Here is a 27,614-nt window from a genome sequence, read left to right on the forward strand (position 1 = left end):
TCTGTTTCTTAATGCCCTCTGCAGTCGTATATGGATGACTGTATGTGACATATGAAGAAAATTCTTTCTTTTCCATGTCAGTTTTCCATTTTTGAAATTCTAGTTCACTAGAAAAGTGAAGATCTTGTTGCTCTATTTTAATGGCATGATATTCTTCGAAATGAAGAATTAAATTGGATTTTATAGAATTTTCGTAGTTACACAAACTGCACTTGAAGTTTTGTTGCTTTTTTCCAATATCACTGTCTTTTGCATGAATTTTTTTATGTTTTCTAAGATTTTGTAAATGTGAAAACTTTTTCTGGCATTCACTGCATTGATATGGGCAAATCTTAGATGAAGTCAGCTCGTTGATATTTTCTGAAATAAAATAAAATATGTTCGCTATTGATTCCTGTATACAATAATAGCCAAAAAGCACTAAATAGAAGTTTTGTCCTCACCTGGATGAAACTTAGTGACATGCCTTTTTAAATTGGAATATTTAGAGAACCTTTTGGGACATTTGTTACAAAGTACAATAGATTTAAATGTTTTGTTGGGTGCAATTATGTCTAGTTTATCTAAAATTACAAGAATTAGGAATCATCAAATTGTAGATATAACAACGAGAAGTCATCAAGTTTGTAGATTGCATAGATATCCAGTGGATTGTTATTAATCAAAAACAACTTACCAGGATGAAACGTTTTCAGGTGACTTCTTAAATTAGAATGTTTTGAGAATGTGAGCGTACACTCCGTGCATATATGTTCCATTATATATTCCTATTTTAGCCGAAATAGTTTTAAAATAATATGTAGATTTATAGTAAATAATAATCTCAAAATATTGTAGGCCTTATATAGTTTAAGAACATCTACTAGATTACTCTGACAGCAATTTATATTATGAATGTCTTGTAACATTAATTCAGCATAAATATTATTTACTAATAAGACATACAAATTTAATCAGCACAAATATTACATCAATATTTCAAATAATGTCAACAGTTGAAACATAACCTTATTAAACATATTTGAATTTCGCGGCATTTTATTTTACATTCTCATAGAACTGTCACAACTTTGACCTTGTGGAAGCCAAGGAGCCAAAATATTTTATAATTTCTAGACGCGAGTTTATTTATTTGTGATATTTAATATTAGATATTATTTATTTAGATATTTAATTGTGGCTTATTTCCCATATAAATAATTAATCATAAAAATGCCACAAGGAAATAGCTTCAGAACAACATTTTTAGATATATTTTTAATTTTTTGTATATTGTGGTGTATAAATTAGGCTCACTTATTTTCTGAATTATTTATAATAATTGAAAATATATAGCAGTCTAAATACATAGTAATCTATATTAAATATATGTCACAGTAAGTTAATCTTTGTATCAATATATTTTAAAGTTAAATTAATTTACAAATAGCAAATTTCATAAGTAAAAGCAAAATTTATCCTAGAATCAAATATAGTTTTTCTATTTGCACATTTTTTGTATCTATCTATTCCTACTCTGTATGTAATATTATAAACAAGATCTACTCATGTGAAAACAATTTTTTTTTATTTAGCTAAAGCCTCGACAACTAATGGCCATTGGCATGGTAGGTATGGTAAATTTTTTACAGTTAGGTACCTAGTGGGGTGTATTCTGTAACACTTCCGTTAAATTTTAGAGGCCTCTAAAATTTTAGCGCCCGCTAAAAATATTTTGGTATTCTGTAAATCATATATCCGTTAAAATCATAACCTAAACCGTTAAAACTCCCTCTAAATAAAAATATTTTAGAGGATGTCAAAACGTACCCGCTAAATTTTTAGCACTCCGTTAAATGTGGTTTGATTATTTTTGTTGGGTTATGTTTGTATGAATAGTAGTTTGTTATTCTTGTATTATACTGGAGATAAATATTTAAACATGGAAAATGGCTTTTTATAATGTATTTGGTGAAGAAGTACTTAATAAATAATAATGAAAGGTAAGTCTCATTTTTACTTTACAATTGACACACTAACCTATAAGTAACAAAATTCAAATGTTTGTTTCTTTTTGTAGAGCTGATTTCAGATTACAGCATAAACACAAAGTAAATAATTGACCTGAAAGTAAATAACTACAATTACCATTTCAAAGGAAGTAGGTACCTTACCTAAGACTAAGTACCTAGAGATGTTATTGAAAAAGTGTTGGAAGTCAAAGATGTTTGTCAAAGCAATTAAATCCTATTAATGCAGGTAAAATTATTTAAAGTTATTGTGGAACATTACAAAACGTACCAAATGATTACAAAGGTAAAGTTTCAGAAGGTTTATAACCAGATGCAGATTAATAAGATGACCTTAATGTTATTGAAAATAGACCATTTGACCAAAATTAGTGTCGAAGGGGAGAAGAAATAAGATATGCAATTTTTCAGCAATATTTTAATGTATAACTTTATAAATAAAAATGTTTAATTGGTAAATATGAGTTTTACTAAAAAATAATTAAATATAATAAATATTATTTTCTAGGAAACTGTCAATTTCTTCTTCTTCATAAGGTTTTTGGCCTCTAACCTTCCTCTAACAGTCAGTTTTCGGTCAATTTCTAGGTTAAAAGTAGTTCAAAACGATCAACGTGCGACGTTGCCGTATTTGTTCCAAAACCTTTTAGAGGATTCCTCTAAAATAATAATATTTTAGCGGTCCTTTTAATATGTGTTTACAGAATGACAATCTAACCGAAAAGTTTTAGAGGACCGTTAAAAGTTAAATTTTAGAGGCCTCTTAAATTTAACGGAAATGTTACAGAATACACCCCAGTGTCATGTGTAGTGTGTGTGTGTTGAATAAGTGTCTTGTTACTTTGCAAAGTCGACGTCATTGTCTTTGCAAAGAGACGCTAATTGTATCCGAACGTCTGCGGTCCCTCCGGTGAGTACCGATCCCACAAGGACAGAAACTATTTTCATTTATTAATTCATAATAAACGAAAAATTTCTGACCCTGGTGAGATTCGAACTCACGACCTTTCGGATTTTTCGATCCAAAGGTAGGCGCTCCTACCACGGAGCCACGGAGGGGGTGAAAACAAAATTTAATAGGTTTCATAATATATTATTTAATGACAAGTCGGTATAACAACTGAGGATAGTATAAATATAACGTGTATATATTTTTTTATTCATAATACCGGTTTTAATACCGGGATGCCGGTATTTGAAATTTTAAATACCAAATACCGGTATTAAGATTTTGGCTCGGTATTGTAAGCCCTATTCAGGAGCCACCACCATCAGTTGACGTATCGCACCTCCGCTCAAAGGTTGTCATAAGTCAAAAAAGTAAAGTATCGAGAAAACGGCGTTTGAAATTTGTGCTAGAACTTTTCCGGGTAATTTAAAAACTATTAAAATTAGAACAATAACTATTTTTAGAGAGTTACAAAGATTTTTGAAGCTCTACAAGATAGCGTATTAATTCCGCTAAAAATATTTAAAAAAAATATTTTTTTGTTGAGTTGTGACACTATACAGTTAAAATAACGAAAAAATTACAAGGTAATATTTATTAAGAATGGCTCTTGCCATACAGAATATAATATCGTTATTATTGACTGGTTAACAGATAACAGTTAACAGCATATTCGCAGATTGTTTTGAATAAAGTAATCACATATACTGTCTTTCAAGAAACGACGCTTTATACAGATCTTAGATGGATAAATACCTTGCACAAGTCCATATGTGACACTGTATATACACTTGAGAGCAAAATAATCCACTCACTTGCTGAATTGTACACGTTAGAAGTCTAGAATTTCCTAAACCTGTTGTCCGATCTGAGTGATTTTTTTTAGTATTTTATAGCATTGTAGGCTTTTATCTTCTGTTGTCTAGGGCTGATTATTTGGCCACAGGTCGATTTTAGGATACAGCAAACACTTTATTGTAGAACTCGTAATTACAAGGATAATGTAACAACTAATGTAAACGGTAATTAACACTGAACATCTAAAACGGTTTTATAGCAAGAATACGCAATCTTACTTCGTCGTTCTTCGTTATAGAGATGAAAAAGGCCGTCTGCCCCCTATCATCAGCGTCTTAATGTCAACTCGACTTTTCTCTGACTGACTGACTACTGTCACTTGGCCATGATATGCTGAACCTATAGATCTATCGCGTTTTTTTATTATTAGGCAAATGCCACTTAACTGGCTTTCGGCTCGCGTTTATGATAAATAAAACAACTTAAGAGTTCGTAACGGAAAATATAAAGATAAAGTATTTGCTAACGAATGCAATCCTACACTCGGCCATCCTATTCAGAATCCGACTCGGATTCGTCGCTTTCATTGTCGACCCACGGTATCTTGAGTTTAAGTCCTGGGTCGAACTGGGTTCTTTTTATTGCAACTAAATCTTTCTCCTTATAAATTCTTGCTCGTTTTCTTCTTGAATTATACCCCTTTTTGTTTTCAGCTTGCACCTTACATATTTGTTCTTTACATCTTTCTCGAAGTTCTTTTCTATCTTCATCATATATTTTTATCATCTCTTCCTCTATGAGTTCTCTGATTCGAATGTCTTCTTTATTTTTCATTTTTACGCCAACCAATACTTCGAAAGGTGTAGTACCTATACTTCGTTGATAAGTAGAGTTCAATGTACTTTGTACCCTGTCAACATTCTTATACCATTTCGTAGGTTCTTCTAAACTCAATTTCGTAAGAACAGGGATAATTGTTCTATTCACTCGTTCAACCTGACCGTTTCCTCGTGGCACTCCAGTTGTGACTAGAACATGTTGAATGTTTTCTTCTTGGCAATATCTTTCAAATTCCTTTCATTCGAGAAGGGTTTCCAAATATTCTACGTTGCTTTTCAAGACAAGTTATAACTTCTTTCGTCGTTGTCGACTTCGTCGGGTAAAGCCAAACAAATTTGGTGAAATCGTCTATAATTACAAGTATATGCTGATAAATTCTTACTTGCAGACTGCAATGGACCCAAATGATCCGCATGGTATGTATGCAGTGGACCATCTAGTTTTGGTATGAGATTAAGTATTCCTTCTTTTTTTCCCTCCTTTTTGCTTCCATGCTATACATGCTATACAGTTAGAAATAACATTTTTAACTTTCTCTTTTATCTTTGGTATATAAAAGTCTTTAACTATTACTTCCTCAGTTTTTCTCTCAGAAAAATGTCCTATCTCGTGACTTCTTATTATCTCAGTCTGCATATTTCTCGGTACAACTAACAGTTTTAATCCATTGACATACTTGCATAATATTTCGTGCTCTAAGTAAAAATCTTCATATGCTTCTGTCAGAAGTATTTGTTTTATCGCCTTGATGTGCTCGTCTTTATCCTGAGCCACTTTAATTCTTTGTATTATACCATCTTCTTCTGTAACCGTTAAAACTTTTGGATATCGGCTAAGAGTATCCACGTGAGACATCCGAGTACCTTTTCTATTATCGCAGCAAATTCTTCTTCGACCGTCCTTCTTATTTACCAATACTATTGCGCTGGCAAAATCCGAACAACTAGGTTTAATTATGCCTTCGTCTAACTATTCATTTATCTGCCTATCTACCTCTTCTTTTTTAGGAACAGATAATCGTCTGGGTCTTTCATAAATTGGTTCCTCGCTTTTTAAGACGATATTCATTTCAATTTCTGTCGTCTTTGTTTTCTTTGGTTCATAACTTTCCATTAACTGCCTAACAGTTTCTCTGTTTTTCGTCTTCAATATGTGCTACTTTTACTTCATCTTCTTCATCTTTTTCGTCAAGCATAATGTGCATAATAAAGTTTTCGTCCGTCCTCTTGTACATTACTATCCCATCATCTCTTATACTAACAGATGCTTGTTGTAAAATATTATTTCCAATTATTGCTTGAAAAGATGTCGCAGTTTCTGGGATAATGTGAAATTTTAGATCAAACTTCTCATCGTTAACGTCAGCTTGTGTCGAGAATGATCCTAATGTATTAACTTTCGCATTTTCTCCTAAGCCTTTCAACATGATGTCGGGTGTTAAACAAATATCATTAAAGAATTGGTTATACGCATCTACTCTTATCGTACATATATCACTTCCGGTGTCAAATAAAGCTGTTAGTGTGATCTGATTAATTGTAAGTTTAAGCGCTGTTTTTGGCTGAACCTCAATTACATTCAAAGCTGTGTTTTCTGTAGTAGCCTTCGTCGATTTTTTATTGGGACATTTACTTGAAACGTGGCCATATTTGTTGCAGCTAAAACACTTCGTTCCCTTGGACTTATCTGGACAGTCCTTAGATCTGTGACCTCTATTTCCACAATTAAAACAAGTAATGTTGTTCTCTCTATTCCTGTCATTCTTCTATCTTTTCTCCTTTTTAACGATGTCCTCGTTTTTCTTAGATCCTTCTTTATTTGCTCTAAAGCCTTGAGCTTGTCCAGTAGTCTCCTTACCGTGTATCCTCTCATACAGTTTAATTTTCTCCTTAAAGTCTGCAAAATCTTTTATAACACTAGTTTATTGGATGATTCGTCTTGTATTCCATCAATTATGTATTCTCTAACAACTTCTTGTTCTAAGTAAGCTCTATTAGCTATTTCTCTCATTTTAATCATGTATTCTTGTACAGTCTCATCAGATTTTTTTCGTCTCGTCATCAACATCTTATGTATCTGTGCACTATTTACATGTACTCCGAATTCTTCGATTAAACATCTCTTCAAATCAGGCCAACTTCTGATGCATTTTTCTGACTGCACAAACAGTTTGGCAAGTCCTTTTAAACATTTTTTTGCATAGATTAATTTTTGTAAGTCGTTCCATCCTGTTATATCAGCTACTTCTTCAAACTCGATAATCCACGTGCGAATAGGATATTCATCTTTTCCATTAAATAATCTTATGCTGTCTTCCACGTCTCTAAAACTTAATGCAAATGATTCCTCTCGTCTTGTACCAGTCGCTCCATTATTCGAGGATCTTATTTCAGCGTTATTGCTTGCGCTATAGCTTCTTTCTCCAATTTCTTCATGTACGTGAATATCTTTGTCATATCGTCTTTCTTCGTATCTTCGTCTTTCTTCGTCATTACTTCGTTCATATCTACATCTTTCATCACATATTTGTCGTCCTTCGTCATAATTTCGCTCTTCGCGTCTTTGTCTAAGCTCGTCGTTTCTTCTCTCACGTCTTTTTCTTTCTTCTTCTTTAAGTCTTTCATCGTCTTTTGTGCGTTTTTCATCGTCTTTTCGTCTTTCTTCTTCCAATCGTCGTTTCTCTTTTTCTCGTCTTTCATCATTTTCCCGTCTTTCGTCTTCCAATCGTCGTTTTTCTTTTTCTCGTCTTTCATCATTTTCCCGTCTTTCGTCTTCCAATCGTCGTTTTTCTTCTTGCATTCGTCTTTTTTAGTTTTTCAGTTGTCTTATTTCTTCCTTTCGTCTTTCGTCGTCTTCGTCTATATCTGATACGTCATCCTCCTCTTCGTCATCTTCGGTTTCGTCGTCGTTAATGAAGGTATTCAAAAAGGAACAAATGCGAACAACCACGTCATGCTTCTCGTTTTTATAATTTAAATCAAGAATTTGGCATATCGCAATTAAATCAGGAAGATCAAATTTTTCACTTGCATCGTTACATTTACTCAAAAATTGTTCGGAAGTGTCGTCGAAGCCGAAAACCAGAAAAAGCACGCAAAGCTTTTCTAGTTTCTCGAGGTTCAACTTCAGTGGAAAAACAAATGTAATGCAAAATTTTAACAACTCTCAACTTAGCTTGAGTAATATTATAGTCAATATTACGAATAGAACCTAAAGTTGCCATAATAAAATATTTTCAAAAAATATTCAATAATTGTTATAAAATCAACGGTTCCAGAGTTACGGAGGGTGAAATGTGGAGGTTTTCGATACTTTTTATATTGTTTGGGCAATTGATGATGATTTTGGGTGGTGAGGTTGACGTTTCTTCAAGGGCTTATCACTAACATACCATCGGCCACCGAAATAGCAAAACCTGTTAAGAGGAAACAGTAGCGATCAACAGGTAGCCAAAACGCGTTCCAAGATTGCGGCTATAATTTTGAATATTTTTTCGAGATATTTGGCACACGTATTCGTAATATAATAAAGAATGGCGGTACAGAGCCCAATTTGAAAAATATATTAATATGTGGAAATTACTCTGTAATTAAATACAATATTAAAAAAACGAGCCTGTACCGCCATTAAGAAGAACAAAAAAATACACTTTCTTCAAATAAACTTTTTTATCCGATGCCTAAATTTTGTGTCATTTTGGAACTACTAAAAATTTTTTTATTTCATTAGTAGTTCCAAAATGACACAAAATCTAGGCATCGGATAAAAAAGTTTATTTGAAGAAAGTGTATTTTTTTGTTCTTAATGGCGGTACAGGCTCGTTTTTTTAATATTATATTTAATTACAGAGTAATTTCCACATATTAATATATTTTTCAAATTGGGCTCTGTACCGCCATTCTTTATTATATTATGAATACGTGTGCCAAATATCTCGAAAAAATATTCAAAATTATAGCCGCAATCTTGGAACGCGTTTTTGCTACCTGTTGATCGCTACTGTATCACCTTAAAGAAAATTTCTGTCAATCAGTAAAAATATTATAAATTGCCCAAGAAATGTAAAAAGTATCGAAAACCTCCACTTTTCACCCTCCGTAACTCTGGAATCGTTGATTTTATAACAATTATGTATAGGACCTTTTTTGTTTTAAATTTGATGTAGAACATTTTTGTATAGAGCATTGTTTACGCGAAAGCATATTTTTAGAAATATTGACGAAAAACATAAAAAAAACTACTAATTTACCGATTTCTCTCCCATCTCCCCCCCAAACCGGACGCTCAAAACGGTTTAACTTTTTACTGAACAATATCTGGACCATATAGAACAATTTGATGTTGGTTTTAATGTCTTTGTTAGGCCTTTTTTGGACCAGTTATACTATACTACCTCCGTAACTTTGGAACCGTTCATTTTAGAAGGAATATGCATAGGACCTTTTTTGTTTCAAATTTAATGTAGAACATTTTTGTATAGGAGGTTGTTTATGCTAAACCGCATAGTTTTAGAAATATTGACGAAAAACTTAAAAAACTACGAATTTACCAATTTCTCCCCCCTCGCCCCCAAAACCCGACGCTCAAAATGTTGTGACTTTTTTCTGAACATTATGTGGACCATATAGAACAATTTGGTGTTGGAGGATAACTTTCACTTTGGCTGTCTGGGTTTGGATCTAATACCACACTATATATGAAAGTGTGCCAAAAAACAGTGCGAAAAAGTAAATCCCATTTAAAATACATTTCACGCACACTTTAAACCCTTCACGCACTGCTATCTATAATGACAGTTTTCACAAACTAAAAACTTATACGTAATATGACATAGAGTAGATAAAGTTTCTTTTAAATGAGATATGTATTTAAAATTAAAAATCACACTGCATTTTCTTGTAGTTTTACACCCCTGTAACTTATTAAAATAAACATTATAGAAGTTTTCAGGGACTTTCGGCCCTCGGTAAGAACGTAATCTTTCATTCTGCGTTTAAATTTTTCAAGTTTGTACCCATCCCCTTAAGACAAAAGAACAACATAAAAAAATAATAATAGGTTAATGAGCAGATCCATGCCCTTTAGCGTTAGGTTGGTTCGGTGTGATGTTTTTCATCAAGTTTCTATTTCTTTTTGAAGTTATATTTCTTTAGGCGCGATTGAGAGTAAAATTTCATAATTCTGCGAGCATGAGCACACAGACAGTATGGCGTTTAGTTGATAAAATCTTTCTAGTTATGTATAAATATATCAGTGCAAGAAAAGTTGTGAACAGAATATACTAGTGTTTTTAGTAAATATATTTATTATAATTTTTGTGTCTTTGGATTTGTCTTCCTCAGGAGTAAGATGAGTATTATTAAAACATTTTATTGTATATTTATTCACCTTGTCTGTTTGTTACCGTGATTTGTCATTAGGTACGTCCGCTCCCATACAGACACAGTCCTCGTAGCGTATTTGGTATAGCATTCGGCCAGAGATCGAGAGGTCTTGAGTACGAATCCAGTGCAATCCTATACTTTTTTTTTTTATTTTTTTGAAAGCAGTAAGCACAAAATTAGTTTGGTGTTTAAAAACAATTAAAATAAACTGTTAAAGTATATTTATTTTTAAGAAATCATATAATAGAAGTATAACTTCTTACGTGCGTACAAAGTACACACACATTCTTTTTTTTTTCCTTTTGCTGCCTCGGTTTAATATGAAATAATCCTTCACGATATTTTGTTCTGCTTATAGCAGTTGATTAACCTTAAGGGCAGCCAAAGTCCGAAAATTGAACTTTTTAAATTGTTTTGGGTTATGATTGAAAATCTTATCTTTTCAGCGATATATAACACATTGTAGTACAAAATATCTAGCGTAACTAGGATGACCCTAAAGGGGGTTACAACTACTGGAGGGTATGAATTGAATTTCTGAACTACGATTTTGATTTTTTTTTTATTTTTTGCTTTTTAGTTGATTTTATTATAATATTTTTAATTTTAGTCACTCGCAACTAAAAAAAGGTCTCGCAACTTAAAAATTTTTTTTCATATTTCTTAATTTCTTAAACTTTTTTACACTTTTCAAACATTAAAATATATCGTCATGTTTATTAAAATATATGTATAAAACAGATGATGTACAAACATGAAAAGTAGTCGGAATCAGCAAAAAAATTGAAATTTTATTGTTTATTTATGAAGCATAACGTAAACAATTAACGTAAAAAGTAAAATTATGTATAGTTCATATAATTAGCTACAATCTGTAAAAGTTTCTTCATTGTAAAAAATAAAAATTTTTGCATTTTCCATTAAAATCGTTTTTTTATTGAAACAATAAACATAAAAATAATTATTGACTATTCGTGTATTGTTACCGCAAATGTATATGTCTGCAAATTTTCATTCATTTGCGTTGAAGAAAAATGAACATCTAAAGATTTTGACCCAAACGATTGAACTAAAGAAAAGCGTTTAAAAAAGAAGATGAATCTGGTTATTTTTGTATTGACATTGGGTGCGTTCACCAGACCAGTGCGCTATGTCAGCGCTTTGAAACTGTTTAAGATTTTTCGGGTGAACGTCACTGTCAATTTAGGCTAAACTTCAACGTGTTGACGAAGCGGTCGCCATTTTATTCAACGTAGGATTTGTATCGCTTTAATATTGAACGTGTTTAAGAAATATATTATAATGGCGCGCTTATTTGAAAATATTTACTTTTACAATGGGTTTAATTATAAAGTAAACATAATTGTATATGTTCACGAAATTGTAAATCTGTGTATTGAGGAACAATATTTTCAACATAATTCATATTTCTCGTGACATTATTATTTCTTTAATATCATCATCATCCAATGGTTCTGCCAAGTCCAGCACAGCAGCACTAAAAGTTATTTCTTGTTCATTTCATTATCAACAATAAAGGTAGTATACTAGGTATCCATTTTTGAATTAAAGGGCCTAGCCGGGTAAGATGATGAAAACTGTCCCCAACTCGATTCGAATTCCATATAGGTCACCATTTAGCATATATAGTGAAACTCACTTTCTGAAATTTTTAGCCCCCTAAGTGGTCATGTGACCCACCTAGAGCCTAATTAGGGTTTTTATGTTTTTATTTTTTATCTCAGACACATCGAGAACTAGCGAAAAACTTTAAATAAAAAAAGTTGTAAGCTTTAAAAAGTTTTGTTCAAAATTTTTTTTTTATTTTTGGCGGGAAATTTAAATATTAGAACGATTTTAAAATTTTAAATGACCTCTGTGTTTCTCTTATCTTGTTCTATTAATGTTTTTCTTTTGCTTATGAGGTTTTTTGTTTCCTGGGATATATAGTTTTCCTTTTTTATTCTTGTTTGTGCTACCTCTTTTCCCGCCTTTGCTAATGTATCGGTTAATAGCTGATTTATTTCATCGATATTTTTGTTTTCCAAATCTCTAGTGGCCGGTATACTTTCCCTTATTTTTTGTTTATGTTCCTCTTTTGCTTTCTTAAGTTTTCCCATATCTAGTTTCGATCTATTTTCCATTTTCTTTTTTGTTTCGAATTGGCTATTAATGCTGAGTTTGGCTCTGACAAGTCTATGATCAATACCGGTTGAGAAACGATTCAGCACTGTAACATCTTTGATGATGGCTTTTTCTGTTGTAAGGATGTAACTATTTCGTTTTTAGTATTGCCGTTGGGACTTATCCATGTCCATTTTCTTTGCGGTTTTTTGTTACAAAACGAGTTCATAGCAAAAAGTTGTCTTTCCTCCAAGTAGTTCATTAATGTATGTCCTCTATTATTTCTTTCGCCGTATCCATATTGTCCTATTCTGTGTTCGTCTTCGTCTATTCTTACCCCTAATTTGGCATTGAAGTCTCCAATTATTAGCGTCAATTTAGTTTTCTTTTCTTCCACAGCGAGTGTTATTTCTTCGTAGAAGTTTTCAATATCTTCATCTTTATATGTGCTTGTTGGTGCGTATACCTGTATAATTTTCAACGACGTTCTTTTTAATTTAAGCATAATGTAGGCTACTCTGTCTGATATGCCCTTGGTGGATTGTATGTATCTAACGATTCTCTTGTTTATTATAAAACCAACTCCGTTGTTGGTGTTATCTTCATTACCTTTGTAGTACAGCATGTTTCCCGAGTTTAATAGTATTTTTTGTTCTCCTTTTCTTCTTATCTCTGACAGACCGATGACATCCCATTGTATATGAGTTAGTTCTTCTTCTAATTCGTGGAGTTTAGTGTCTTCATTCATGGATCTGATGGTATATGTACCTACGTTTAGTTTAGTCGAATGTTTGCCTCCCCAGAATCCTTGAGGCGGACCGGTTTGTCGGTGTGGGACTGTGAGTTGTTATCTCTACCCACCTGGGGTAATATTCCGTTTGTTTTGTGATTCGACATGTTTTTCTTTGAAGAGGGTTTTTTGACATTAAAACGCCACGCTTGTCAGGCGGGTTGGCGAGTTTTCATTCAGCCGCCCATTCTGGGTCAGACGCTGTTGTCAGCCGCTCATTCTGAGTCAGACGCTGCGCTGTTTTGATTCCATACAAACCCTAAAATCAATGGGTTGCCACGTCCGCCATCCATACCGTACCGAAGGTGTTCTTCTCCGCCATGGCTGCCGTTGTGGACTTCATCCGTAACCCTGGACAAGGGACCCTAAACAGGTACTAGTTTCCCGGGTCAGGAAACCCGTGGAATCTACGGAGGGCAGGGATTGATTCATTTTCCCTGGTAGGACTATCCAAAGGAGTTCCTATCCGCTACCCGTGTGGCTACCTATAATTTTGTATTTTTAATCTATCTATAGGATGTGTTTAATTCCATTTTTAAATATATTTATATTTCTTATCATGTTTTTCCTACAATTCGTAAATCTATATAACAACTATTAAACAAATTTTCTTATATGTAATTATGGGTTTTTAAATTTCCTAAATTCGTTTATGCAAATCTAAAATGAAGACACTAAGTTATTACAGAAGATAGGGTCGATTAGAGATTAGATTATAGTCATATAAATAGAAACATATTGCGAAAGAGTCAAAATTTTGGACATCTTGGTTATTAGTGCACCCTATGTAACGCACAGCTGAATCTTATGTTTGTGCGTCACAGTGTTGCCATGCCATTTCTTTCATAATTTCAATCAATGTTAAATGTACCTACAAGAATAATAGAATAAGAACGTTTACTTCTACGTCAATATACTAGGTAGAATGACAAATGAGGTGTCAAATGAAAGCTTATAATCCAAGGATAGTACTAAAGGTGAGAAATTAGACCTAGATTGTCTGTCCCTCAAAAAATAAGCGTTATATTGGGGATTTCTAATGTCGACCTTAAAAGTTGCACTATTTTTTTTTTCTACAAAACATTTTGATCTAAAACTTACCAGAAAACTTCTTTGTACTCTCTACTTTCAAATAAACGTGATTAAGAAGCTAAATTTTAAACTTCGTCAGACAACTTTTGTGATTAAACTTTGCAATGCACAAATCCGCACCTTTTTCTTTGAAAAATTCATAACCTTTATCATGATAAGAATAAAAACTTGAAGCAGGTACCTTTGTCTTCAGAAATGTTAGAGCTATATACTGTAAAAATTTCAGAAAAAAATATTAAAATGGAACAGAGTTGTAGCGACGTAAACGCAAAAAACGTGATTTCATTTTTTTTATTTTTAGGTGAAAATTGCGATTTTGACAATGTTCCCCCACATAAAATTCAAAATAAACCTCATTTTCGTTTTCAGCACCCTCGAAAATATAAAGTATGAATAAAATTAGCCATTCACCCCTCCGTGGTCAGTATCTCGAAAACTAAGCGCTTTTTTGAGGGTGTATAATATCACAAAAAAATTGTAACGTGATAGTATGAAAAAATAGGTCGTGATGGTCGGATCCGTCGGATCCAATGCCAAAATCTACACAGACATATTAGGGTGCGCTAATAGCCAAGATGTCCAAAATTTTAACAGGTTTAAATGACAACTATACCCGCCATAAATTAGAAATCTGTTATAGCCGTATCGACCTGAAATTCTTTTGAACCCATCACATTAAACAGATGTGAGATGTTGGAATCAAAACAGACGTCGCCGATTCGTTTCTCTATGGTACCTATTCCGAGAGATCAGTTTAAGTTTCATTTCAAATCTCTTGCCCGGTCGTTCCCGAAAGTGTATTCAACTACGGCCGACGCTGGAATCGAAACCGATGCCGTCAAAGTTCTCTCACTTGTAATACGTGGAATAGTCGATTGAAACATATTCCGACGTACCCGCTCCAGTTCCATCATGCCATCCCTAATCGAAACGAACGTAACCGATGCGTTCCCTGTGGCTTACTACGGTGGCTCTTTCAATGTCTAAATGGCTGTGCTAAAACCTATCCCGAGCGAGAATCCAGTTCGAGTTTATTGTAAATTGCGGTCGATGCGGCGCCGTTGGAATCGAAACCGATGCCGTCGACTTTTTGTCACTGGTGCGTGGAATAGACGTTTGGAACCTATTCCGTGGTACCTGCTCCAGTTCCATCATGCCATCTCTATAGTTGAAACTTAAACCGATTAATTCTGGCAGCCATTATTGGGTATAAATCTGTCTTTTGAGTTTACTCCTATTTAAAAAACGAACCATACTATATTTATATTATTGTTGGTTTTTTATTTTAGGCTATCTGCAAGATGGAAACAAAGTGCCAGTTATGGAGAAACTTATCGAAGATTCATCTTATAAAGGAAATGATACCAGTGGAGAGACTGAATCAAAAACATCAAGAAAAAATATGATAGCTATGACTGGAAAAAGACCTTACAAATGTGAAATTTGTTTTAAGAAGTGTACTACAGCAAGTAATTTGAAAGTACATTTGAGAGTGCACACCGGGGAAACACCTCACCAGTGTGAATTTTGTTTCAAGCAGTGTTCTACAGCAAGTAATTTGAAAGAACATATGAGAGTTCACACTGGAGAAAAGCCTTACAAGTGTAAAATTTGTTTAAAGCAGTTTAGCCAAGCAAGTCCTTTCAAAACACATTTGAGAGTGCACACTGGAGAAAAACCATACAAGTGTGAAATTTGTTTTACACAATTTAGTGTAGAAGGAAGTTTGAAAAGACATTTGAGAACGCACACTGGTGAAAAACCTTACAAGTGTGAAATTTGTTTAAAGCAATTTAGTCAAGCAGGTACTTTGAAAACACATTTGAGAGTGCACAATGAATAAAAACCTTACAAGTGTGAAATTTGTTTCAAGCAGTTTATTACTACAAGTCATTTGAACAGTGGCGCACCGAGAATTTTCCTCTGGGAGGGGTTGGCTTGAACACCGAATTTTTTGTGTATTGTTTGTGAAAAACAAGTTACATTTTCCTGTAGGCGAGGATATAAAGCATTACGTTATGAAACCTTTTGCGTTTGATTCGAGAGAGCATTAGGAAAATTATTGAATGCTCGGCATGAGGTACAAATAAAAATTGCATTGTTGTAAACAGAATAGTTATTTATGAAACGAAGTATGCTTTTTGCGAAAGCGCGCGATGTTTAGAGCACGAGCGACAGCGGGGCGAGTGCTATACATGGCGTAAGTTCGCAAAAAGTACTTCACACACAGTTTGATACAATATTTTATCTACGATAAACAAATAAAAAAACTGTAACTCTTCGTCACTGGAATTCATTTCTATTCTACAATTTTTAGAACTTTGACATTTAAAAATTCTAACTTCTTTCAAACCACAAAACTGTCAAAACTTTTATTTTAATTTATTGCTCATTATGTCATCACCATGACAACGCGAAAGTTAAGAATATTTGATTATATGAAAGTGTGCCAAAAAACAGTGCGAAAAAGTAAATCCCATTTAAAATACATTGTTACTTCACGCACACCTTAAACTCTTCACGCACTGCTATCTATAATGACAGTTTTCACAAACTAAAAACTTATACGTAATATGACATAGAGTATATAAAGTTTCTTTTAAATGACATATGTATTTAAAATTAAAAATCACACTACATTTTCTTTTAGTTTTACACCCCTGTAACTTATTAAAATAAACATTATAGAAGTTTTCAGGGACTTTCGGCCCTCGGTAAGAACGTAATCTTTCATTCTGCGTTTAAATTTTTCAAGTTCGTATCCATCCCCTTAAGACAAAAGAACAACATAAAAAATAATATTAGGTTAATGAGCAGATCCATGCCCTTTAGCGTTAGGTTGGTTCGATGTGATGTTTTTCATCAAGTTTTTATTTCTTTTTTTCTCCTTTTGATGCCTAGGTTTAATATGAAATAATCCTTCACGATATTTTGTTCTGCTGACAGCAGTTGATTTAACCATAAGGGCAGCCAAAGTCCGAAAATTGAACTTTTTAAATTGTTTTGGGTTATGATTGAAAATCTTCTCTTTTCAACTATATATAACACATTATAGTAGAAAATATCCATAGTTATAAAATTATTTGTTTTTTGAATGTCTGCACTCAACTTACCGTGTACCGGTCAACAGCGTAACTAGGACGATCCTAAGGGGGGTTACAACTACTTGAGGGTATGAATTGAATTTTTGAACTACGAGTTTGATTTTTTTTTATTTTTTGCTTTTTAGTTGATTTTATTATAATATTTTTAATTTTAGTCACTCGTAACTAAAAAAAAATCGTTTCTTAAAATTTTTTTTCATATATCTTTATTTCTTACTTTTTAGTCTTACACTTTTCAAACATTAAAATATATCGTCATGTTTATTAAAATATACAGTAGGAAAAATGAAAAAATACCCATGAACGAACATATAAAACACGCTGTATTTTCCGGTCACCGTGTCATACAAAAAATTGGCCAGCGCAAGTACATGTAATAATTATTATTATACATGTACTTGCGCTGGGCAATGTTCTTTTTGACACGGTGACAGGAAAATACAGCGTGTTTTATATGTTCGTTCATGGGTATTCTTTCATTTTTTCGACTGTATGTATAAAACATATGATGTACAAACATGAAAAGTAGTCGGAATCAGCAAAAAATTTGAAATTTTATTGTTTATTTATGAAGCATAACGTAAACAATTAACGTAAAAAGTAAAATTATGTATAATTCATATAATTAGCTACAATCTGTAAGAGTTTCTTCATTGTAAAAAACAAGAAAATTAAGCATTTTCCATTAAAATCGTTTTTTTTTATTGAAACAATAAACATAAAAATAATTATTGACTATTCGTGTATTGTTCCCGCAAATGTATATGTCTGCAAATTTTCATTCATTTGCGTTGAAGAAAAATTAACGTCTAAAGATTTGACCCAAACGATTGAACTAAAGAAAAGCGTTTAAAAAAGAAGATGAATCTGGTTATTTTGTATTGACATTATTGGGTATAAATCTGTCTTTTGAGTTTACTCCTATTTAAAAAACGAACCGTACTATATTTATATTATTCTTGGTTTTTTATTTTAGGATATCTGCAAGATGGAAACAAAGTGCCAGTTATGGAGAAACTCATCGAAGATTCATCTTACAAAGGAAATGATATGAGTGGACAAACTGAATCAAAAACATTAAGAAAAAATATGAAAGCTACGGCTGGAAAAAGACCTTACAAATGTGAAATTTGTTTTAAGAAGTGTACTACAGCAAGTAATTTGAAAGTACATTTGAGAGTGCACACCGGGGAAAAACCGTATAGGTGTGAAACTTGTTTTAAGCAGTTTATTACTACAAGTTGTTTGAAAGTACATTTGAGAGTACACGCCGGGGAAAAACCTTACAAGTGTGAAATTTGTTTGAAGCAGTTTATTCAAGCAGGTGATTTGAAAACACATTTGATAGTGCACACTGGAGAAAAACGTTACAAGTGCGAGATGTGTTTCAAGCAATTTAGTCTAGCAGGTACTTTGAAAACACATTTGAGAGTGCACACTGGAGAGAAACCTTACAAGTGTGAAATTTGTTTTAAGCAATTTAATCAAGGCAGTAATTTGAAAATACACTTAAGAGTGCACACTGGAGAAAAACCTTATAAGTGTGAAATTTGTTTTAAGCAATTTAGTAACGTAAGTCATTTGAAAACACATTTGATAGTGCACACTGGAGAAACACCTCACCAGTGTGAAATTTGTTTCAAGCGGTGTTCTACAGCAAGTAATTTGAAAGAACATATGAGAGTTCACACTGGAGAAAAGCCTTACAAGTGTAAAATTTGTTTAAAGCAGTTTAGCCACGCAAGTCTTTTCAAAACACATTTGAGAGTGCACACTGGAGAAAAACCATACAAGTGTGAAATTTGTTTTAAACAATTTAGTGTAGAAGGAAGTTTGAAAAGACATTTGAGAACGCACACTCTAGAAAAACCTCACCAGTGTGAAATTTGTTTTAAACAATTTAGTGTAGAAGGAAGTTTGAAAAGACATTTGAGAACGCACACTCTAGAAAAACCTTACAAGTGTGAAATTTGTTTGAAGCAATTTAGACAAAAAGGTACTTTGAAAACACATTTGAGACTGCACACTGGAGAAAAACCTTATAAGTGTGAAATTTGTTTTAAGCAATTTAGTAACGTAAGTCATTTGAAAACACATTTGAGAGTGCACACTGGAGAAACACCTCACCAGTGTGAAATTTGTTTCAAGCGGTGTTCTACAGCAAGTAATTTGAAAGAACATATGAGAGTTCACACTGGAGAAAAGCCTTACAAGTGTGAAATTTGTTTAAAGCAGTTTAGCCACGCAAGTCCTTTCAAAACACATTTGAGAGTGCACACTGGATAAAAACCTTACAAGTGTGATATTTGTTTCAAGCAGTTTATTACTACAAGTCATTTGAATATACATTTGAAGGGTACAGGGGAAGAACGGCAATGTCCATTTGGATTTTTCTCGAACACACTGAACGTTAAGGTTTATTAACTTTTTATAAAATCAAATTTAAAGAAAAATAATCAGTCAAATTTAAAAAATAATTGTTATTCTTTAAATTTGACTGATTATTTTTCTTCAAATTTGATTTTATAAAAAGTTAATAAACCTTAAAGTTCAGTGTGCTCGAGAAAAATCCAAATGGACTATTGCCGTTGTTCCCATGTACCCTTCATTTGAGAACGCACACTGGAGAAAAACCTCACCGGTGTGAAATTTGTTTCAAGCAGTGTTCTGCAGCAAGTAGTAATTTAAAACAACATATGAGAGTTCACACTGGAGAAAAGCCTTACAAGTGTGAAATTTGTTTAAAGCAGTTTAGCCACGCAAGTCATTTAAAAACACATTGAGAGTGCACACTGGAGAAAAACCATATAAGTGTGAAATTTGTTTTAAACAATTTAGTGTAGAAGGAAGTTAAGAACGCACACTCTAGAAAAACCTCACAAGCGTGAAATTTGTTTGAAGCAATTTAGACCAGAAGGTATTTTGAAAACACATTTGAGAGTGCACACTGGATAAAAACCTTACAAGTATGATATTTGTTTCAAGCAGTTTATTACTACAATTCATTTGAATATACATTTGAGAACGCACACTGGAGAAAAACCTCACCAGTGTGAAATTTTTTTCAAACAGTGTTCTGCAGCAAGTAATTTGAAAGAACATATGAGAGTTCGCACTGGAGAAAATCCTTACAAGTGTGAAATCTGTTTAAAGCAGTTTAGCCACGCAAGTCCTTTCAAAACACATTGAGAGTGCACACTGGAGAAAAACCATACAAGTGTCAAATTTGTTTTAAACAATTTAGTTTAGAAGGAAGTTTGAAAAGACATTTGAGAACGCACACTTTAGAAAAACCTCACCAGTGTGAAATTTGTTTTAAACAATTTAGTGTAGAAGGAAGTTTGAAAAGACATTTGAGAACGCACACTCTAGAAAAACCTTTCAAGTGTGAAATTTGTTTGAAGCAATTTAGACAAAAAGGTACTTTGAAAACACATTTGAGAGTGCACAATGGAGAAAACCTTATAAGTGTGAAATTTGTTTTAAACAATTTAGTAACGTAAGTCATTTGAGAGTGCACACTTTAGAAACACCTCACCAATGTGAAATTTGTTTCAAGCGGTGTTCTACAGCAAGTAATTTGAAAGAACATATGAGAGTTCACACTGGAGAAAAGCCTTACAAGTGTGAAATTTGTTTAAAGCAGTTTAGCCACGCAAGTCCTTTCAAAACACATTTGAGAGTGCACACTGGATAAAAACCTTACAAGTGTGATATTTGTTTCAAGCAGTTTATTACTACAAGTCATTTGAATATACATTTGAAGGGTACAGGGGAAGAACGGCAATGTCCATTTGGATTTTTCTCGAACACACTGAACGTTAAGGTTTATTAACTTTTTATAAAATCAAATTTAAAGAAAAATAATCAGTCAAATTTAAAAAATAATTGTTATTCTTTAAATTTGACTGATTATTTTTCTTCAAATTTGATTTTATAAAAAGTTACAATGCGACAAGCGAGTACTGGCGGCTGACCTTCTCGTATTCTGCATTTGTCGCCGTGTATTTTCGCTCAAGGTCACGCGCCACCTCTGGCTTGTCGGATAGTAATAAACCTTAATGTTCAGTGTGCTCGAGAAAAATCCAAATGGACTATTGCCGTTGTTCCCCTTTACCCTTCATTTGAGAACGCACACTGGAGAAAAACCTCACCTGTGTGAAATTTGTTTCAAGCAGTGTTCTGCAGCAAGTAATTTGAAAGAACATATGAGAGTTCACACTGGAGAAAAGCCTTACAAGTGTGAAATTTGTTTAAAGCAGTTTAGCCACGCAAGTCCTTTCAAAACACATTGAGAGTGCACATTGGAGAAAAACCATACAAGTGTGAAATTTGTTTTAAACAATTTAGTGTAGAAGGAAGTTGAGAACGCACACTCTAGAAAAACCTCACAAGCGTGAAATTTGTTTGAAGCAATTTAGACCAGAAGGTACTTTGAAAACACATTTGAGAGTGCACACTGGATAAAAACCTTACAAGTATGATATTTGTTTCAAGCAGTTTATTACTATAATTCATTTGAATATACATTTGAGAACGCACACTGGAGAAAAACCTCACCAGTGTGAAATTTTTTTCAAACAGTGTTCTGCAGCAAGTAATTTGAAAGAACATATGAGAGTTCGCACTGGAGAAAATCCTTACAAGTGTGAAATCTGTTTAAAGCAGTTTAGCCACGCAAGTCCTTTCAAAACACATTGAGAGTGCACACTGGAGAAAAACCATACAAGTGTCAAATTTGTTTTAAACAATTTAGTTTAGAAGGAAGTTTGAAAAGACATTTGAGAACGCACACTTTAGAAAAACCTCACCAGTGTGAAATTTGTTTTAAACAATTTAGTGTAGAAGGAAGTTTGAAAAGACATTTGAGAACGCACACTCTAGAAAAACCTTTCAAGTGTGAAATTTGTTTGAAGCAATTTAGACAAAAAGGTACTCTGAAAACACATTTGAGAGTGCACACTGGAGAAAACCTTATAAGTGTGAAATTTGTTTTAAACAATTTAGTAACGTAAGTCATTTGAGAGTGCACACTTTAGAAACACCTCACCAATGTGAAATTTGTTTCAAGCGGTGTTCTACAGCAAGTAATTTGAAAGAACATATGAGAGTTCACACTGGAGAAAAGCCTTACAAGTGTGAAATTTGTTTAAAGCAGTTTAGCCACGCAAGTCCTTTCAAAACACATTTGAGAGTGCACACTGGATAAAAACCTTACAAGTGTGATATTTGTTTCAAGCAGTTTATTACTACAAGTCATTTGAATATACATTTGAAGGGTACAGGGGAAGAACGGCAATGTCCATTTGGATTTTTCTCGAACACACTGAACGTTAAGGTTTATTAACTTTTTATAAAATCAAATTTAAAGAAAAATAATCAGTCAAATTTAAAAAATAATTGTTATTCTTTAAATTTGACTGATTATTTTTCTTCAAATTTGATTTTATAAAAAGTTACAATGCGACAAGCGAGTACTGGCGGCTGACCTTCTCGTATTCTGCATTTGTCGCCGTGTATTTTCGCTCAAGGTCACGCGCCACCTCTGGCTTGTCGGATAGTAATAAACCTTAATGTTCAGTGTGCTCGAGAAAAATCCAAATGGACTATTGCCGTTGTTCCCCTTTACCCTTCATTTGAGAACGCACACTGGAGAAAAACCTCACCTGTGTGAAATTTGTTTCAAGCAGTGTTCTGCAGCAAGTAATTTGAAAGAACATATGAGAGTTCACACTGGAGAAAAGCCTTACAAGTGTGAAATTTGTTTAAAGCAGTTTAGCCACGCAAGTCCTTTCAAAACACATTGAGAGTGCACATTGGAGAAAAACCATACAAGTGTGAAATTTGTTTTAAACAATTTAGTGTAGAAGGAAGTTGAGAACGCACACTCTAGAAAAACCTCACAAGCGTGAAATTTGTTTGAAGCAATTTAGACCAGAAGGTACTTTGAAAACACATTTGAGAGTGCACACTGGATAAAAACCGTACAAGTATGATATTTGTTTCAAGCAGTTTATTACTACAATTCATTTGAATATACATTTGAGAACGCACACTGGAGAAAAACCTTACAAGTGTGAAATTTGTTTGAAGCAATTTAGACCAGAAGGTACTTTGAAAACACATTTGAGAGTGCACACTGGATAAAAACCTTACAAGTATGATATTTGTTTCAAGCAGTTTATTACTATAATTCATTTGAATATACATTTGAGAACGCACACTGGAGAAAAACCTCACTAGTGTGAAACTTTTTTCAAACAGTGTTCTGCAGCAAGTAGTAATTTGAAACAACATATGAAAGTTTACACTGGAGAAAAGCCTTACAAGTGTGAAATTTTTTTAAAGCAGTTTGCAAAATGGCCGCCGCCGATAAAGTTCGCGGTTTAGATATCCTAAAGAAACTTTGTAAAGGTTGTAGCAAAAATGTAAAATCTGGTGTGTGTTGTGCTAAATGTAATTCAGTTTATCACTCCAGTTGCGCAGAGAGAGCAAAAACGTGCTGCAGTGAAAATGTTACTGAAAATGTTCATGCTGAAAAAGGTGATGTCAACCTAACCTCAACTTCAGTAGAAGGGTATTCTTTAAAAGAAGAAAATAAATTATTAAGAGCAACAATACAAGATAAAAACACTATAATAGGAGACAAGGAAGTCTTAATAAAACTTTTGAATGAGAAAATAGTATCTCTAGAAGAAAAAATGTATCAGTTAAAAAAGATAAACAGATGGACAAAAAACAGCCCAATGGTAATAAAAACAATAGTCTTGTTGTACCACAGCAATCTTCCTTGATTTTAACAAAACAACAAGAGGCTTCAGCAGACAAAAATGGACTTCAAGGAAACTCGACGAAAATTAATGAGTGTCATACAAGGTCAGTCAAAAATAAATGAACAAGTTGTTAGTTTAAAAATTATGAAGACACAAACTCAGCTAATAATGAATGATGTGTTAAACATTAATAACGACGAGACAATAAAATCTGATGATTCAAGACTAACTGTTAAGTCTTCACATGAAAATCTTGTAAAACAGACTCAAATTAATAATGCAACCGATCAAAATGCTCCATCATCGTCAAGTAAAAATCAACATAAGGATGGTTGGGAAACTCAAAGAAAAAGGGGTTTCTTAAAAAATATACGACCAGCACCCATTCAAGGCAAAAGAAATGGAACTTCCAACCTTAAAATTGCCCCCAGTGTGTCTAGTTATAGTTGGATTTTCTTGTCGGGTCTCACTGACGATTCAACAGCAAAGGATGTGCAATCATACATGCAAAAAATGGGATTCAAAACAGTGTCATAGAAAAGTTGCGTTTTTTCAAAACTTCTGATTTTTGGACAGTCGGTCTTTATGTTAGTGAATTTTTAAACCTGAAGAATCTAGCACCTCAATAGATAGGTTAAATAATCAACTTGAAGACAATGCTTCTGACCAGGTGTGTATAGTGCACCAAAACCTTCAATCGATAGGAACAAGTCATGATGCTCTTCAAGAATTTGTAAACGATGAAAAAAATGTTCTTGCTATGTGTGTGAGCGAACATTGGAAAACCATCGATCAATTGTCCTCATACAATTTGGTGGGATATTCACTGGCATCAGCATTTTGCAGGCAAAATGGATATGGAGGCACAGCAATTTATTTAAGGAATGGTATAGAGTACGTACATAGAAGTGACATAACCATATTTGGCGATGAAGAATGTTTTGATTGTTCTGCCGTAGAACTCTCATTTTATAAAAAAAAGGTCATAATCATATGTATACACAGAACAAGCACAAAACCTGTTCATGACTTTTTAGTAAAATTTGAGTCAGTTCTAAATATACTACTGAATGAGCACTGCACATGTTTTATTGCTGGAGATTTTAATTTAGATATAATGAATGTTAAGAACAGTAATGCTAAAGATTTCAGTGAATTGTTGCAGTCTTTTAATTTTGCTCCTTCTATTTTAGAATATACACGGGTAAGTAGGACTTCTCAAAGTTGTATTGACAATATTTACACTAGTATAAACGTTTTTGATGCAGAGGTGGTGGGCACTCATATGTCTGACCATACTGCCCATAAAGTGTCCTTTACTTTGCAAATAAGTGGAAAACTCAAAAAAGTTAAAACAAGAATTTTTTCAATTACAAATAAAAATAACTTCAATTCTGTGCTTTTTAGTCAAAAATGGGACTCGGTGTTTTTTACCCCTGAATCACTGGTAAATGAGCAATGGGATGCTTTTGTCAGCATTGTTGGGTCTACCTGATGTTTTGCAGAATTGCGTGGATGTTAATTAAACACCGAAGTACTTCTAGTCAGTTTTATTTTAAAAGAAAACTCAATAATTCTACAAATAACTTAAACATCAAAATCAACATTTATTTTTCTTTTTGACACATGTTTTACTTCTAGTTGACATCTGACACTTATATATCATTGTTTCCAACTACATCATACAATAACAAAAATCCCCTAGATTTGCCGTTGCTTATTTTTACTGGGTATTCAACACCCCCCCTCAACGGTAAATCTCCTAGATCTAAATTAATTTTTTTATTCTAAACCTAGCAACTCTCTAAATTTTTTAAACAGAGTTAAACCTAATGGTTTTGTACATATGTCAGCCTGTTGGTCACTTGTATTAAGATATTTTAATACAACAATATTTTCCTTAATTTTATCTCGTACAAAATGAAATCTAATATCAACATGTTTTAGTCTTTTATGAAATTCCGGATTTCTACTAACCCTTATAGCGCTTTGATTGTCTGCATGAATTAGAACCGCTACATAATCAGGTTTTATTTTTAAATCATACATTAAGTATCTTAGCCAACATGCTTCACTCACACATACACTTAATGCAACATATTCAGCTTCAGTAGAGGACAAACTGACTGTAGACTGTTTCCGTGATGCCCATGACACCGTGCAATTAAAAACTTTGAATACATATCCTGATGTAGATTTTCTATCAGTACGGTCACCTGCCCAATCTGAATCTGAGTACCCTACTATAAAATTTTCCTGTTTATATTTATGTTTATAGTATATCAAACTCATAGTAACTGTGCTTTGAATATATCTCAATACTCTTTTTATTGCTACCCACAAATCGTTACTTGCACATGTTTGATACCTGCTTAATATACCTATAGCTATACACAAATCTGGTCTTGAGCATAACATTGCATACATCAAACATCCTATAGCAACTCTACATTTCTTTTCTATCTCTATGCTCTCAGATTTTTCTCGTTTGAGAAAATCGTGGTGAAAATTATTATCCATTGGTGTTGTTGATGGTTTGCAGCTTGACATGTCAAATTTCTTCAAAACATTTTTTAAGTAAACAGTTTGATTAATTTTTATTTTGCCTTCAGACAAATTTTGAGTTATGCACATACCCAAAAAATGTTTTATTTGACCTAAGTCGTTCATTTTGAAGTTTTTGTTTAAAATGTATTTTATTTTCTCAACTTCTTGATCATTTGTACCTGCCAACAGCAAATCATCAACATACAGCAAAATGTATATCCTACCTTTTTCATTTACTTTAATATAAAGACAATATTCATATTCAGATCTTGAAAAACTCAAATTTTGCATCAAATTATGAAATTTGTCATTCCAATTTTTAGGTGAACTTTTCAAACCATATAAGGATTTTCTTAATTTGCAAATAGTGCCCTCTTTTTCTTTAAATCCCTTTGGGAGTGAAATAAAAACATTTTCTTTAATATCCCCATTTAGAAATGCACTACAAACATCTACTTGATGAATTTTCATATCAAAAGTATTACACATGGCTAAGAAAATCCTTATTGATGGTAATTTTGCTACTGGACTATAAATATCATTAAAACACATACCAATTTGTTGAAAACCTCTAGCTACCAAACGAGCTTTATATTTCACTACTTTACCATTTTCATTTTTCTTTTTCTTGAACACCCACTTGCACTCAATGACTTTTTGACCATCACTACTTTGCACAAACTCCCATGTTTCATTTTCTAGCAACGCATTTATTTCTGATTGCATAGCTTTCTTCCAATTTTTACACTCACTACTGGCCACTGCATCATCATACGTCTGGGGTTCTTCATCATCACTAAAAGTCAACAAACTCATTTCGTCATCATCCAGAACATAATCATCATATCTTGAGGGTCTTTTTATATGTCTTCTCAGGTCATATCCATGCTCCTGCTCTATTTCATTCACATCTTCAATACTGCTATCAGTTTCGAGGTCACTCTCACTGCTTTCTTCTCTATTATTTTGAGGTTCTTCTGCTTCACTGTCATCTTCTTCTGACTTTATCTCCTCACATATCATCTGTATGTTTTTATTCATGTCTGTCTCCCCATTTTTTATTTCTATGGTTTTCTCGGGCAAAAATATGACATCTCGATGAATTTCAACTTTATTTTTGTCTGGGACAAATATTTTGTAACCTTTTACATCCTCACTGTAGCCAATAAAGAAACCAAACATATTTTTTGCATCCCATTTTAAT

General features: G+C 33.1%; 1 protein-coding gene and 2 long non-coding RNA genes across 4 annotated transcripts in view; 2 read left to right on the top strand and 1 right to left on the bottom strand.

Moving 5' to 3' along the window:
* Positions 1 to 19,535, top strand: part of LOC126892256 (zinc finger protein ZFP2-like) — a 33,985-nt gene extending 14,450 nt beyond the window's left edge. The window contains exon 3 of one of the 2 annotated variants that reach the window (XM_050661760.1): positions 18,067 to 19,535. In XM_050661760.1, coding sequence (XP_050517717.1) covers positions 18,067 to 19,376 — 1,310 coding nt within the window. In that variant the 3' untranslated portion in view covers positions 19,377 to 19,535. Of the gene's footprint in view, positions 1 to 15,275; positions 16,011 to 18,066 lie in introns of those variants that run through there. The other variant, XM_050661761.1, reaches the window with a different exon arrangement.
* On the top strand, positions 1,653 to 2,468 carry LOC126892277 (uncharacterized). Its single transcript, XR_007700758.1, has 2 exons — positions 1,653 to 1,982; positions 2,060 to 2,468. It is a non-coding gene; the product is annotated as an uncharacterized LOC126892277 (long non-coding RNA).
* An 842-nt stretch (positions 19,536 to 20,377) lies between the features above and the next one.
* LOC126892280 (uncharacterized) lies at positions 20,378 to 23,228 on the bottom strand. The gene is made up of 3 exons (XR_007700761.1): positions 23,158 to 23,228; positions 21,897 to 21,980; positions 20,378 to 20,468 (listed from the first exon to the last, which is right to left on the bottom strand). It is a non-coding gene; the product is annotated as an uncharacterized LOC126892280 (long non-coding RNA).
* Positions 23,229 to 27,614: the final 4,386 nt, after the last annotated feature.

The sequence above is a fragment of the Diabrotica virgifera genome, chromosome 9 (assembly GCF_917563875.1).
Source record: "Diabrotica virgifera virgifera chromosome 9, PGI_DIABVI_V3a".
NCBI lineage: Eukaryota > Metazoa > Arthropoda > Insecta > Coleoptera > Chrysomelidae > Diabrotica > Diabrotica virgifera.